The 16,675-nt window shown below is 61.7% G+C and overlaps 1 protein-coding gene across 1 annotated transcript in view; it reads right to left on the reverse strand.

Moving 5' to 3' along the window:
• Positions 1 to 237: 237 nt before the first annotated feature.
• Positions 238 to 16,675, reverse strand: part of LOC137322628 (cholecystokinin receptor-like) — a 39,669-nt gene continuing 23,231 nt past the window's right edge. Inside the window, exons 4-5 of the mRNA XM_067985535.1 lie at positions 1,715 to 1,842; positions 238 to 761 (exon numbers count right to left, since the gene is read on the reverse strand). Of these exons, the coding sequence (XP_067841636.1) occupies positions 238 to 761; positions 1,715 to 1,842 (652 nt within the window). The remainder of the gene's footprint in view (positions 762 to 1,714; positions 1,843 to 16,675) is intronic.

The raw sequence follows: 16,675 nt of genomic DNA on the forward strand, positions 1-16,675 counted from the left end.
GGCGGGGCGGGGCGAGGGCGGGGCGAGAGCGGGGCGGGGCGAGGGCGGGGCGAGAGCGTGGGCGGGGCGAGGGCGGGGCGGGGGGAGGGCGGGGCGGGGGCGGGGCGAGAGCGGGGCGAGGGCGGGGCGGGGGCGAGGGCGGGGTGAGAGCGGGGGGCGAGAGTGGGGCGAGAGCGGGGAGGGGGCGGGGCGGGGCGAGAGCGGGGGCGAGAGCGGGGCAGGAGCCGGAGCCGGAGTTTACGGGGGTCCCACTGTGCTGACGGTGGTGTAGCTGAACTTGGACAGCGAGGTCCCCATCGCCCCTGGTTCCTCCTCCAGATCCTTGAAGACGCCGAGGGGCCGGAGGCAGCGGGAGAAGGTAGTGAGAGAGGCCTTGCGGAACCGCTTGTTCATGAAGCAGTAGACGAGGGGGTTGACGCAGGCTGAGGTATAGGACAGCAGGTGGATGAAGGAGATGGGGGCACCGGAGAGCCTTCTTGTGGCGGCCATGTTATCGAACGCCCGCCATGTGTTGACGGTGTAGATTGGCATCCAACAGACAAAGAACATCACCACGATGACTATCAGCATGCGGATCACCCGCTTCTTGGCCACCAGTTTGGACTCGGAGGCATTGCTGCGGGCGCGGTCCAGCTTGGCGCTGGCACTGGGCGTCAGTGTCGACATCTCCATGGTGTTCCTGCGCTTGCTGACCTGCAAATAGCAGCCGTCGCTATCGTCGTACTGGTGATTGGTCAAGGCAACGGCTCCGTTAGTGTGCGCTAGAAATTGAAAGTTTCAATTGGTTAACGGGGCAGATGATGCTGGCCAAAATCTGGAGCGGTCAAGCAAGTATCTCACCTGGTCTTTTGTTCATTCTCGGGATGTGGGCGTCGCTGGCGAGGCCGGCATTTATTGCCCATCCCTAGTTGCCCTGAGAAGGTGGGGGTGAGCCGCCTTCTTGAACCGCTGGTAACGGTTTGATACAACTGAGGGGTTTGCTAGGCCACTTCAGAGGGCAGTCAAGTGTCAACCACGTTGGTGTGAGACACATACAGGCCCAGACCGGGTAAGGACGGCAGGTTTCCCTCCCTAAAGGACATCAGTGAACCAGTTGGGTTTTTATGACAATCTTTTTATTTCCAGATTTTTCAAACTGAATGCCGAGGGTCCAGTCTCCACTGATTCTTTGCTCTTCCTGTCCACCAAGTGCCCACATATATGAACTCCATGTGGAGTCCACACTACTGATCACACAGCCTGTCGAACAGACCAGGTTATAAACCACCCAACCTCCCACCAGCTACAGGAGATCATAAGAATCGTAGAATCTTACAGACCAGGAGGCCATAAATGGGGTTGAGGTACGTGAGAATGGCTCGAGGGGCTGAATGGCTTATTCCTGTTGCTATGTCCCATCGAGCCTGTGCAGGCTCTTTGAAAGATCTATCCAATTAGCCCCATTCCCCGCTCTTTCCCCAGGGCCCTGTAAATTTTTCCCTTTCAATTTTAAATCCAATTCCTTTTTGAAAGTTACTGTTGAATCTGCTTCCACTGCCCTCCCAGTGAAACCCTTTGAGGAAGGTCAATACAGAGGAGACAAGTTGATGAATTCCGACTTTGTGCGATTGTGTATAAAACGGACGACAGCCGATTTTATTCCTATTTTGATTCGCTATCACCTGGTTCACACTTTCGCACAAAGTCAAGAGCTTTTGAAAAAGTGAATCCGAACCTTTGGTCTCCTTTAGCTGATTCATCTCAAACTGGATTCCTCTGTAGAGCTCCCTGGAGATTAAACCATAAGCGATGACCATCACCACACCAGGGAGGAAGAAGAGAATGAAGAGCAGGAAGACGTACCTGAAAAAAACGAGGCAGAAGAACAGGTCCACAATTAAACACAACAAATCTCCAAACAGGACAAACACCGCCAGAACCAGCTCAAGGTCAACACCACACTTGGAGACGTCAAGGTGACAATCTCCCCTCTTACACCTCACCTCTAGTTGATGTATGAAGCACAGTTCAGACCAATAGCTCTGGAGACTCTCTGATGAGATGGTCAATATCAGCCCTGGCCCCTGGCCTATGGGGTTGCCAACCCTCCAGGATTGGCCGCGGAGTCTCCAGGGATTAAAGACTAGTCTTCAGGACACTGCTGGGAGCACAAACCCGGGAAGAAATTTACAGGGGCCTTAAACAAAATTGTGTTTACAAAAAAGTTTTCTTTAAAAACTTTTGTTTACTAGTTATAAAAATATTCAGAATCTTACAACACCAGGTTATAGTCCAACAATTTTATTTGAAAATCGCAAGCTTTCGGAGATTATCTCCTTCAGCTTGTGATTTTCAAATAAAACTGTTGGACTATAACCTGGTGTTGTAAGATTCTTTACATTTGTCCACCCCAGTCCATCACCGGCATCTCCACATCATAAAAATATTCGTCATGGGAAAAAGAGGCTGTTTGACTGACAGTAAAGTATCATCTAATTGGGTAATGAAGAGAATGTTCACTTTCCGATTGGCTGGGAAGGCGGGGCACAGCAAGGATGGACGTGTCTGGCGACCAATGACAGGAGTGTGGGGGCAGAGCACAGCGGGGATGGACGTGTCTGGCGACCAATGACAGGAGTGTGGGGCAGAGCACAGCGGGGATGGACGTGTCTGGCGACCAATGACAGGAGTGTGGGGGCAGGGCACAGCGGGGATGGACGTGTCTGACAACCAATGACAGGAGTGTGGGGGCAGGGCACAGCGGGGATGGACGTGTCGGCCAACCAATGGCGGGAGTGTGGGGCGGGGCGATTGGAGGCAGGCGGTAATATGATGACATTTCCAGGAATACGTCCAACCAGAGTTGGTGACCCCGTCCAGGTGAGTGACACACTCTCACGGACAGACACACGGCCCCTGATAATCGGATACACAAACCAACTAACTGATGTGTGTTGTAAACAATTTTACAACACCAAGTTATAGTCCAGCAATTTTATTTTAAATTCACAAGCTTTCGGAGGCTTCCTCCTTCCTCAGGTGAACGTTTGTTGGAATGTGTGTCTGACTTGTCAGTTGGCACAGGACTGCACTTCAGTAGGAAATACCAGAACCCGAGGAGAAGGCCATTCAGGCCCTCGAGCCTGTTCCACCATTCAATCACATCATGGCTGATCTGCACCTCAACTCCATTTACCCGCCTTTGCCCCATATCCCCCGATGCCCAACAAAAATCTATCGATCTCAGTCTTGAAAGCTTCAATTGACCCCCAGCATCCACAGCTTTTTGGGGGAGAGAGTTCCAGATTTCCACTCCCCTTTGTGTGAAGAAGTGCTTCCTGACATCACCCCTGAACGGCCTGGCTCTAATTTTAAGATTACGATGTAGCCAGGTAAATATGCAATTGAGTAAAACTCCAGCCAGTAGCTCACCCAATGGCACTGAATGAAACGGACCAATAAAAATTTGGTCTTCTAGAATCATAGAATCATACAGTGCAGAAGGAGGCCATTCGGCCCATTGTGCCTGTGCCGGCTCTTTGAAAGAGCTGTCCAATTAGTCCCACACCCCTGCTCTTTCCCCAGAGCCCTGCACATTTCTCCCCTTCCAGTTTTTATCCAATTCCCTTTTGAAAGTTATTATTGAATCTGCTTCCACCGCCCTTTCAGGCAGCGCATTCCAGATCAGAACAACTCGCTGTGTAAAAAAAATCCTCCTCATCTCCACCTCTGGCTCTTTGCCGATCACCTTAAATCTGTGTCCTCTGGTTACCGACCCTCCCACCACTGGAAACAGTTTCTCCTTATTTACTCTCTCAAAACCAGCCATTATTTTGAACACCTCGATTAAATCTCCCCTGAACCTTCTCTGCTCTAAGGAGAACAATCCCAGCTTCTCCAGTCTCTCCACATAACTGAAGTCCCTCATCCCTGGAATCATTCTAGTAAATCTCCTCTGCACCCTCTCCGAGGCCTTCACATCCTTCCTAAAGTGCGGTGCCCAGAATTGGACACAATACTCCAGCTGAGGCCTAATCAATGATTTATAAAGGTTCAGCATAACTTCCTTGCTTTTGCACTCTGTGCCTCTGTCAATAAAGCCCAGGATCCCATTTGCTTTTTTAACAGCCTTCTCAACTTGTCCTGCCACCTTCAAAGATTTGTGTATGTGCACCCCCAGGTCTCTGTTCCTGGACCCCCTTTTGCCTCTCCTCATTCTTCCTTCCAAAATGTATCACTTCACACTTCTCTGTGTTAAATTTTATCTGCCGTGTGTCTGCCCATTTCACCAGCCTGTCTCTGTCCTCCTGAAGTCTGTTACTATCCTCCTCACTGAATTCCCGAATCCCTGGCACCATTCTGGTAAATTACCCCTTAACCACTGTTGCCCCGAAGCTGCGGGTGTGCAGGGCCACATGTTAGGGGCCCGCCCGTGCACCAAACCAGTGCTCGACCCCTCTCACACACTGACCAGTCCCCAGACCCCTCCCCCACACTGACCACCCCCAGGCCCCTCTCCCACACTGACCGGTCCCCAGACCCCTCTCTCACACTGACCAGTCCCCAGACCCCTCTCCCACACTGACCAGTCCCCAGACCCCTCTCCCACACTGACCAGTCCCCAGGCCCCTCTCTCACACTGACCAGTCCCCAGGCCCCTCTCCCACACTGACCAGTCCCCAGACCCCTCTCCCACACTGACCACTCCCCAGGCCCCTCTCTCACACTGACCAGTCCCCAGACCCCTCTCCCACACTGACCAGTCCCCAGACCCCACTCTCACACTGACCAGTCCACAGACCCCTCTCCCACACTGACCAGTCCCCAGGCCCCTCTCCCACACTGACAACCCCCCAGGCCCCTCTCCCACACCGACCAGTCTCCAGACCCCTCTCTCACACTGACCACCCACCAGGCCCCTCTCCCACACTGACCAGTCCCCAGACCCCTCCCCCACACTGACCACCCCCAGGCCCCTCTCCCACACTGACCGGTCCCCAGACCCCTCTCTCACACTGACCAGTCCCCAGACCCCTCTCCCACACTGACCAGTCCCCAGACCCCTCTCCCACACTGACCAGTCCCCAGGCCCCTCTCTCACACTGACCAGTCCCCAGGCCCCTCTCCCACACTGACCAGTCCCCAGACCCCTCTCCCACACTGACCACTCCCCAGGCCCCTCTCTCACACTGACCAGTCCCCAGACCCCTCTCCCACACTGACCAGTCCCCAGACCCCACTCTCACACTGACCAGTCCACAGACCCCTCTCCCACACTGACCAGTCCCCAGGCCCCTCTCCCACACTGACAACCCCCCAGGCCCCTCTCCCACACCGACCAGTCTCCAGACCCCTCTCTCACACTGACCACCCACCAGGCCCCTCTCCCACACTGACCAGTCCCCAGACCCCTCTCCCACACTGACCACCCCCAGGCCCCTCTCTCACACTGACCACCCCCAGGCCCCTCTCTCACACTGACCAGTCCCCAGGCCCCTCTCCCACACTGACCAGTCCCCAGACCCCTCTCTCACACTGACCAGTCCCCCAGACCCCTCTCTCACACTGACCAGTCCCCAGGCCCCTCTCTCACACTGACCAGTCCCCAGGCCCCTCTCTCACACTGACCAGTCCCCAGACCCCTCTCTCACACTGACCAGTCCCCAGACCCCTCTCTCACACTGACCAGTCCCCCAGACCCCTCTCTCACACTGACCACCCCCCAGACCCCTCTCCCACATTGACCAGTCCCCAGACCCCTCTCCCACAATGACCACTCCCCAGGCCCCTCTCCCACACTAACCACTCCCCAGGCCCCTCTCCCACACTGACCAGTCCCCAGACCCCTCGCCCACACTGACCACTCCCCAGGCCCCTCTCTCACACTGACCACCCACCAGACCCCTCTCCCACACTGACCAGTCCCCAGGCCCCTCTCCCACACTGACCAGTCCCCAGACCCCTCCCCCACACTGACCAGTCCCCAGGCCCCTCTCCCAAACTGACCACCCCCCAGGCCCCTCTCCCACACTGACCAGTCGCCAGACCCCTCTCCCACAGTGACCACTCCCCAGGACCCTCTCTCACACTGACCACCCACCAGACCCCTCCCCCACACTGACCAGTCCCCAGGCCCCTCTCTCACACTGACCACCCACCAGGCCCCTCTCTCACACTGACCAGTCCCCAGACCCCTCTCCCACACTGACCAGTCCCCAGGCCCCTCTCTCACACTGACCACCCACCAGGCCCCTCTCCCACACTGACCAGTCCCCAGGCCCCTCTCCCACACTGACCACCCCCCAGGCCCCTCTCCCACACTGACCAGTCTCCAGACCCCTCTCTCACACTGACCACCAACCAGACCCCTCCCCCACACTGACCAGTCCCCAGGCCCCTCTCTCACACTGACCACCCACCAGGCCCCTCTCCCACACTGACCAGTCCCCAGGCCCCTCTCCCACACTGACCACCCCCCAGGCCCCTCTCCCACACTGACCAGTCTCCAGACCCCTCTCTCACACTGACCACCAACCAGGCCCCTCTCCCACACTGACCACTCCCCAGGCCCCTCTCTCACACTGACTACCCACCAGACCCCTCTCCCACACTGACCAGTCCCCAGGCCCCTCTCTCACACTGACCACCCACCAGGCCCCTCTCTCACACTGACCACCCACCAGACCCCTCTCCCACACTGACCAGTCCCCAGGCCCCTCTCTCACACTGACCACCCACCAGGCCCCTCTCTCACACTGACCAGTCCCCAGACCCCTCTCCCACACTGACCAGTCCCCCAGACCCCTCTCTCACACTGACCACCCCCCAGACCCCTCTCCCACATTGACCAGTCCCCAGACCCCTCTCCCACACTGACCTCTCCCCAGGCCCCTCTCCCACACTGACCACTCCTCAGGCCCCTCTCTCACACTGACCACCCACCAGACCCCTCTCCCACACTGACCAGTCCCCAGGCCCCTCTCCCACACTGACCACTCCCCAGACCCCTCTCCCACACTGACCACTCCCCAGGCCCCTCTCTCACACTGACCACCCACCAGACCCCTCTCCCACACTGACCAGTCCCCAGGCCCCTCTCTCACACTGACCACCCACCAGGCCCCTCTCTCACACTGACCAGTCCCCAGACCCCTCTCCCACACTGACCAGTCCCCAGGCCCCTCTCCCACACTGACCAGTCCCCAGGCCCCTCTCTCACACTGACCACCAACCAGGCCCCTCTCCCACACTGACCAGTCCCCAGGCCCCTCTCTCACACTGACCACCCCCCAGACCTCTCTCCCACACTGACCAGTCTCCAGACCCCTCTCCCACACTGACCAGTCCCCAGGCCCCTCTCTCACAGTGACCAGTCCCCAGACCCCTCTCCCACACTGACCAGTCCCCAGACCCCTCTCTCACACTGACCAGTCCCCAGACCCCTCTCCCACACTGACCAGTCCCCAGACCCCTCTCCCACACTGACCAGTCCCCAGACCCCTCTCTCACACTGACCAGTCCCCAGACCCCTCTCCCACACTGACCAGTCCCCAGGCCCCTCTCCCACACTGACCAGTCCCCAGGCCCCTCTCTCACACTGACCACCCCCCAGGCCCCTCTCCCACACTGACCACTCCCCAGGCCCCTCTCTCACACTGACCACCCACCAGACCCCTCTCCCACACTGACCAGTCCCCTGGCCCCTCTCTCACACTGACAACCCACCAGGCCCCTCTCTCACACTGACCAGTCCCCAGACCCCTCTCCCACACTGACCAGTCCCCAGACCCCTCTCCCACACTGACCAGTCCCCAGAACCCTCTCCCACACTGACCAGTCCCCAGACCCCTCTCCCACACTGACCAGTCCCCAGGCTCCTCTCCCACACTGACCACCCTCCAGGCCCCTCTCCCACACTGACCACCCCCCAGGCCCCTCTCTCATACTGACCACCCACCAGACCCCTCTCCCACACTGACCATTCCCCAGGCCCCTCTCTCACACTGACCACTCCCCAGGCCCCTCTCTCACACTGACCACCCACCAGGCCCCTCTCTCACACTGACCAACCACCAGGCCCCTCTCTCACACTGACCAGTCCCCAGGCCCCTCTCCCACACTGACCAGTCCCCAGGCCCCTCTCCCACACTGACCAGTCCCCAGACCCCTTTCCCACACTGACCAGTCCCCAGGCCCCTCTCCCACACTGACCAGTCCCCAGGCCCCTCTCCCACACTGACCACCCCCCAGGCCCCTCTCCCACACTGACCAGTCTCCAGACCCCTCTCTCACACTGACCACCAACCAGGCCCCTCTCCCACACTGACCAGTCCCCAGGCCCCTCTCCCACACTGACCGGTCCCCAGGCCCATCTCTCACATTGACCAGTCCCCAGACCCCTCTCTCACACTGACCAGTCCCCAGACCCCTCTCTCACACTGACCAGTCCCCAGACCCCTCCCTCACACTGACCAGTCCCCAGGCCCCTCTCTCACACTGACCAGTCCCCAGACCCCTCTCCCACACTGACCAGTCCCCAGGCCCCTCTCTCACACTGACCAGTCCCCAGACCCGTTTCCCACACTGACCACCCCCCAGGCCCCTCTCTCACACTGACCAGTCCCCAGACCCCTCTCTCACACTGACCACCCCCCAGACCCCTCTCCCACATTCACCAGTCCCCAGACCCCTCTCCCACACTGACCAGTCCCCAGGCCCCTCTCCCACACTGACCAGTCCCCAGGCCCCTCTCTCACACTGACCAGTCCCCAGACCCCTCTCCCAAACTGACCAGTCTCCAGACCCCTCTCTCACACTGACCAGTCCCCCAGACCCCTCTCCCACTCTGACCAGTCCCCAGGCCCCTCTCTCACACTGACCAGTCCCCAGACCCCTCTCTCACACTGACCAGTCCCCCAGACCCCTCTCTCACACTGACCAGTCCCCAGGCCCCTCTCCCACACTGACCAGTCCCCAGACCCTTCTCCCACACTGACCAGTCCCCAGACCCCTCTCTCACACTGACCAGTCCCCAGACCCCTCTCTCACACTGACCAGTCCCCAGACCCCTCTCTCACACTGACCAGTCCCCAGACCCCTCTCCCACACTGACCAGTCCCCAGGCCCCTCTCTCACACTGACCAGTCCCCAGGCCCCTCTCTCACACTGACCAGTCCCCAGACCCCTCTCCCACACTGACCACTCCCCAGGCCCATCTCCCAGACTGACCAGTCCCCAAACCCCACTCCCACACTGACCTCTCCCCATGCCCATCTCTCACACTGACCACCCACCAGACCCCTCTCCCACACTGACCAGTCCCCAGGCCCCTCTCTCACACTGACCACCCACCAGACCCCTCTCCGACACTGACCAGTCCCCAGACCCCTCTCCCACACTGACCAGTCCCCAGGCCCCTCTCCCACACTGACCAGTCCCCAGACCCCTCTCCCACACTGACCACTCCCCAGGCCCCTCTCTCACACTGACCAGTCCCCAGGCCCCTCTCCCACACTGACCAGTCTCCAGACCCCTCTCTCACACTGACCACCCACCAGGCCCCTCTCCCACACTGACCAGTCCCCAGACCCCTCTACCACACTGACCACCCCCAGACCCCTCTCCCACACTGACCAGTCCCCAGGCCCCTCTCTCACACTGACCAGTCCCCAGACCCCTTTCCCACACTGACCACCCCCCAGGCCCCTCTCTCACACTGACCAGTCCCCAGACCCCTCTCTCACACTGACCACCCCCAGGCCCCTTTCTCACACTGAACAGTCCCCCAGACCCCTCTCCCACACTGACCACCCCCCAGACCCCTCTCCCACATTCACCAGTCCCCAGACCCCTCTCCCACACTGACCAGTCCCCAGGCCCCTCTCCCACACTGACCAGTCCCCAGGCCCCTCTCCCACACTGACCAGTCCCCAGACCCCTCTCCCACACTGACCAGTCCCCAGGCCCCTCTCTCACACTGACCAGTCCCCAGACCCCTCTCCCACACTGACCAGTCCCCTGGCCCCTCTCCCACACTGACCACCCCCCAGGCCCCTCTCCCAAACTGACCAGTCCCCAGACCCCTCTCTCACACTGACCAGTCCCCAGGCCCCTCTCCCACACTGACCAGTCCCCAGACCCCTCTCCCACACTGACCAGTCCCCAGACCCCTCTCTCACACTGACCAGTCCCCAGACCCCTCTCTACCACTGACCAGTCCCCAGACCCCTCTCTCACACTGACCAGTCCCCAGACCCCTCTCTCACACTGACCAGTCCCCAGACCCCGCTCCCACACTGACCAGTCCCCAGGCCCCTCTCCCACACTGACCAATCCTCAGGCCCCTCTCCCACACTGACCAGTCTCCAGACCCCTCTCTCACACTGACCAGTCCCCAGACCCCTCTCTCACACTGACCAGTCCCCAGACCCGTCTCTCACACTGACCAGTCCCCCAGACCCCTCTCTCACACTGACCAGTCCCCAGGCCCCTCTCTCACACTGACCACTCCCCAGGCCCCTCTCTCACACTGACCAGTCCCCAGACCCCTCTCTCACACTGACCAGTCCCCAGGCCCCTCTCTCACACTGACCAGTCCCCAGGCCCCTCTCTCACACTGACCAGTCCCCAGACCCCTCTCCCACACTGACCACTCCCCAGGCCCCTATCCCACACTGACCAGTCCCCAAACCCCACTCCCACACTGACCACTCCCCAGGCCCATCTCTCACACTGACCACCCACCAGACCCCTCTCCCACACTGACCAGTCCCCAGGCCCCTCTCTCACACTGACCACCCACCAGACCCCTCTCCGACACTGACCAGTCCCCAGACCCCTCTCCCACACTGACCAGTCCCCAGGCCCCTCTCCCACACTGACCAGTCCCCAGACCCCTCTCCCACACTGACCACTCCCCAGGCCCCTCTCTCACACTGACCAGTCCCCAGACCCCTCTCCCACACTGTCCAGTCCCCAGACCCCGCTCTCAAACTGACCAGTCCCCAGACCCCTCTCCCACACTGACCAGTCCCCAGGCCCATCTCCCACACTGACAACCCCCCAGGCCCCTCTCCCACACTGACCAGTCTCCAGACCCCTCTCTCACACTGACCACCCACCAGACCCCTCTCCCACACTGACCAGTCCCCAGGCCCCTCTCTCACACTGACCACCCACCAGACCCCTCTCCCACACTGACCAGTCCCCAGGCCCCTCTCTCACACTGACCACCCACCAGGCCCCTCTCTCACACTGACCAGTCCCCAGACCCCTCTCCCACACTGACCAGTCCCCAGGCCCCTCTCTCACACTGACCACCCACCAGGCCCCACTCCCACACTGACCACCCCCCAGGCCCCTCTCCCACACTGACCAGTCTCCAGACCCCTCTCTCACACTGACCACCAACCAGGCCCCTCTCCCACACTGACCACTCCCCAGGCCCCTCTCCCACACTGACCAGTCCCCAGACCCCTCTCCCACACTGACCGGTCCCCAGACCCCTCTCTCACACTGACCAGTCCCCAGACCCCTCTCCCACACTGACCAGTCCCCAGACCCCTCTCCCACACTGACCAGTCCCCAGGCCCCTCTCTCACACTGACCAGTCCCCAGGCCCCTCTCCCACACTGACCAGTCCCCAGACCCCTCTCCCACACTGACCACTCCCCAGGCCCCTCTCTCACACTGACCAGTCCCCAGACCCCTCTCCCACACTGACCAGTCCCCAGACCCCACTCTCACACTGACCAGTCCACAGACCCCTCTCCCACACTGACCAGTCCCCAGGCCCCTCTCCCACACTGACAACCCCCCAGGCCCCTCTCCCACACCGACCAGTCTCCAGACCCCTCTCTCACACTGACCACCCACCAGGCCCCTCTCCCACACTGACCAGTCCCCAGACCCCTCTCCCACACTGACCACCCCCAGGCCCCTCTCTCACACTGACCACCCCCAGGCCCCTCTCTCACACTGACCAGTCCCCAGGCCCCTCTCCCACACTGACCAGTCCCCAGACCCCTCTCTCACACTGACCAGTCCCCCAGACCCCTCTCTCACACTGACCAGTCCCCAGGCCCCTCTCTCACACTGACCAGTCCCCAGGCCCCTCTCTCACACTGACCAGTCCCCAGACCCCTCTCTCACACTGACCAGTCCCCAGACCCCTCTCTCACACTGACCAGTCCCCCAGACCCCTCTCTCACACTGACCACCCCCCAGACCCCTCTCCCACATTGACCAGTCCCCAGACCCCTCTCCCACAATGACCACTCCCCAGGCCCCTCTCCCACACTAACCACTCCCCAGGCCCCTCTCCCACACTGACCAGTCCCCAGACCCCTCGCCCACACTGACCACTCCCCAGGCCCCTCTCTCACACTGACCACCCACCAGACCCCTCTCCCACACTGACCAGTCCCCAGGCCCCTCTCCCACACTGACCAGTCCCCAGACCCCTCCCCCACACTGACCAGTCCCCAGGCCCCTCTCCCAAACTGACCACCCCCCAGGCCCCTCTCCCACACTGACCAGTCGCCAGACCCCTCTCCCACACTGACCAGTCCCCAGACCCCTCTCTCACACTGACCAGTCCCCCAGACCCCTCTCTCACACTGACCAGTCCCCAGGCCCCTCTCTCACACTGACCAGTCCCCAGGCCCCTCTCTCACACTGACCAGTCCCCAGACCCCTCTCTCACACTGACCAGTCCCCAGACCCCTCTCTCACACTGACCAGTCCCCCAGACCCCTCTCTCACACTGACCACCCCCCAGACCCCTCTCCCACATTGACCAGTCCCCAGACCCCTCTCCCACAATGACCACTCCCCAGGCCCCTCTCCCACACTAACCACTCCCCAGGCCCCTCTCCCACACTGACCAGTCCCCAGACCCCTCGCCCACACTGACCACTCCCCAGGCCCCTCTCTCACACTGACCACCCACCAGACCCCTCTCCCACACTGACCAGTCCCCAGGCCCCTCTCCCACACTGACCAGTCCCCAGGCCCCTCTCCCAAACTGACCACCCCCCAGGCCCCTCTCCCACACTGACCAGTCGCCAGACCCCTCTCCCACAGTGACCACTCCCCAGGACCCTCTCTCACACTGACCACCCACCAGACCCCTCCCCCACACTGACCAGTCCCCAGGCCCCTCTCTCACACTGACCACCCACCAGGCCCCTCTCTCACACTGACCAGTCCCCAGACCCCTCTCCCACACTGACCAGTCCCCAGGCCCCTCTCTCACACTGACCACCCACCAGGCCCCTCTCCCACACTGACCAGTCCCCAGGCCCCTCTCCCACACTGACCACCCCCCAGGCCCCTCTCCGACACTGACCAGTCTCCAGACCCCTCTCTCACACTGACCACCAACCAGGCCCCTCTCCCACACTGACCACTCCCCAGGCCCCTCTCTCACACTGACCACCCACCAGACCCCTCTCCCACACTGACCAGTCCCCAGGCCCCTCTCTCACACTGACCACCCACCAGACCCCTCTCCCACACTGACCAGTCCCCAGACCCCTCCCTCACACTGACCACCCACCAGGCCCCTCTCCCACACTGACCAGTCCCCAGGCCCCTCTCCCACACTGACCACCCCCCAGGCCCCTCTCCCACACTGACCAGTCTCCAGACCCCTCTCTCACACTGACCACCAACCAGGCCCCTCTCCCACACTGACCACTCCCCAGGCCCCTCTCTCACACTGACCACCCACCAGACCCCTCTCCCACACTGACCAGTCCCCAGGCCCCTCTCTCACACTGACCACCCACCAGGCCCCTCTCTCACACTGACCACCCACCAGACCCCTCTCCCACACTGACCAGTCCCCAGACCCCTCCCTCACACTGACCAGTCCCCAGGCCCCTCTCTCACACTGACCAGTCCCCAGACCCCTCTCCCACACTGACCAGTCCCCAGACCCCTCCCTCACACTGACCAGTCCCCAGGCCCCTCTCTCACACTGACCAGTCCCCAGACCCCTCTCCCACACTGACCAGTCCCCAGGCCCCTCTCTCACACTGACCAGTCCCCAGACCCCTCTCTCACACTGAACAGTCCCCCAGACCCCTCTCTCACACTGACCACCCCCCAGACCCCTCTCCCACATTGACCAGTCCCCAGACCCCTCTCCCACACTGACCACTCCCCAGGCCCCTCTCCCACACTGACCACTCCTCAGGCCCCTCTCTCACACTGACCACCCACCAGACCCCTCTCCCACACTGACCAGTCCCCAGGCCCCTCTCCCACACTGACCACTCCCCAGACCCCTCTCCCACACTGACCACTCCCCAGGCCCCTCTCTCACACTGACCACCCACCAGACCCCTCTCCCACACTGACCAGTCCCCAGGCCCCTCTCTCACACTGACCACCCACCAGGCCCCTCTCTCACACTGACCAGTCCCCAGACCCCTCTCCCACACTGACCAGTCCCCAGGCCCCTCTCCCACACTGACCAGTCCCCAGGCCCCTCTCTCACACTGACCACCAACCAGGCCCCTCTCCCACACTGACCAGTCCCCAGGCCCCTCTCTCACACTGACCACCCCCCAGACCTCTCTCCCACACTGACCAGTCTCCAGACCCCTCTCCCACATTGACCAGTCCCCAGGCCCCTCTCTCACAGTGACCAGTCCCCAGACCCCTCTCCCACACTGACCAGTCCCCAGACCCCTCTCTCACACTGACCAGTCCCCAGACCCCTCTCCCACACTGACCAGTCCCCAGACCCCTCTCCCACACTGACCAGTCCCCAGACCCCTCTCTCACACTGACCAGTCCCCAGACCCCTCTCCCACACTGACCAGTCCCCAGGCGCCTCTCCCACACTGACCAGTCCCCAGGCCCCTCTCTCACACTGACCACCCCCCAGGCCCCTCTCTCACACTGACCAGTCCCCCAGGCCCCTCTCCCACACTGACCACTCCCCAGGCCCCTCTCTCACACTGACCACCCACCAGACCCCTCTCCCACACTGACCAGTCCCCAGGCCCCTCTCTCACACTGACAACCCACCAGGCCCCTCTCTCACACTGACCAGTCCCCAGACCCCTCTCCCACACTGACCAGTCCCCAGACCCCTCTCCCACACTGACCAGTCCCCAGAACCCTCTCCCACACTGACCAGTCCCCAGACCCCTCTCCCACACTGACCAGTCCCCAGGCTCCTCTCCCACACTGACCACCCTCCAGGCCCCTCTCCCACACTGACCACCCCCCAGGCCCCTCTCTCATACTGACCACCCACCAGACCCCTCTCCCACACTGACCATTCCCCAGGCCCCTCTCTCACACTGACCACTCCCCAGGCCCCTCTTTCACACTGACCACCCACCAGGCCCCTCTCTCACACTGACCAACCACCAGGCCCCTCTCTCACACTGACCAGTCCCCAGGCCCCTCTCCCACACTGACCAGTCCCCAGGCCCCTCTCCCACACTGACCAGTCCCCAGACCCCTTTCCCACACTGACCAGTCCCCAGGCCCCTCTCCCACACTGACCAGTCCCCAGGCACCTCTCCCACACTGACCACCCCCCAGGCCCCTCTCCCACACTGACCAGTCTCCAGACCCCTCTCTCACACTGACCACCAACCAGGCCCCTCTCCCACACTGACCAGTCCCCAGGCCCCTCTCCCACACTGACCGGTCCCCAGGCCCATCTCTCACATTGACCAGTCCCCAGACCCCTCTCTCACACTGACCAGTCCCCAGACCCCTCTCTCACACTGACCAGTCCCCAGACCCCTCCCTCACACTGACCAGTCCCCAGGCCCCTCTCTCACACTGACCAGTCCCCAGACCCCTCTCCCACACTGACCAGTCCCCAGGCCCCTCTCTCACACTGACCAGTCCCCAGACCCGTTTCCCACACTGACCACCCCCCAGGCCCCTCTCTCACACTGACCAGTCCCCAGACCCCTCTCTCACACTGACCACCCCCCAGACCCCTCTCCCACATTCACCAGTACCCAGACCCCTCTCCCACACTGACCAGTCCCCAGGCCCCTCTCCCACACTGACCAGTCCCCAGGCCCCTCTCCCACACTGACCAGTCCCCAGACCCCTCTCCCAAACTGACCAGTCTCCAGACCCCTCTCTCACACTGACCAGTCCCCCAGACCCCTCTCCCACTCTGACCAGTCCCCAGGCCCCTCTCTCACACTGACCAGTCCCCAGACCCCTCTCTCACACTGACCAGTCCCCCAGACCCCTCTCTCACACTGACCAGTCCCCAGGCCCCTCTCCCACACTGACCAGTCCCCAGACCCTTCTCCCACACTGACCAGTCCCCAGACCCCTCTCTCACACTGACCAGTCCCCAGACCCCTCTCTCACACTGACCAGTCCCCAGACCCCTCTCTCACACTGACCAGTCCCCAGACCCCTCTCCCACACTGACCAGTCCCCAGGCCCCTCTCTCACACTGACCAGTCCCCAGGCCCCTCTCTCACACTGACCAGTCCCCAGACCCCTCTCCCACACTGACCACTCCCCAGGCCCATCTCCCACACTGACCAGTCCCCAAACCCCACTCCCACACTGACCTCTCCCCAGGCCCATCTCTCACACTGACCACCCACCAGACCCCTCTCCCACACTGACCAGTCCCCAGGCCCCTCTCTCACACTGACCACCCACCAGACCCCTCTCCGACACTGACCAGTCCCCA

This window comes from Heptranchias perlo, chromosome 6 (assembly GCF_035084215.1).
Source record: "Heptranchias perlo isolate sHepPer1 chromosome 6, sHepPer1.hap1, whole genome shotgun sequence".
NCBI lineage: Eukaryota > Metazoa > Chordata > Chondrichthyes > Hexanchiformes > Hexanchidae > Heptranchias > Heptranchias perlo.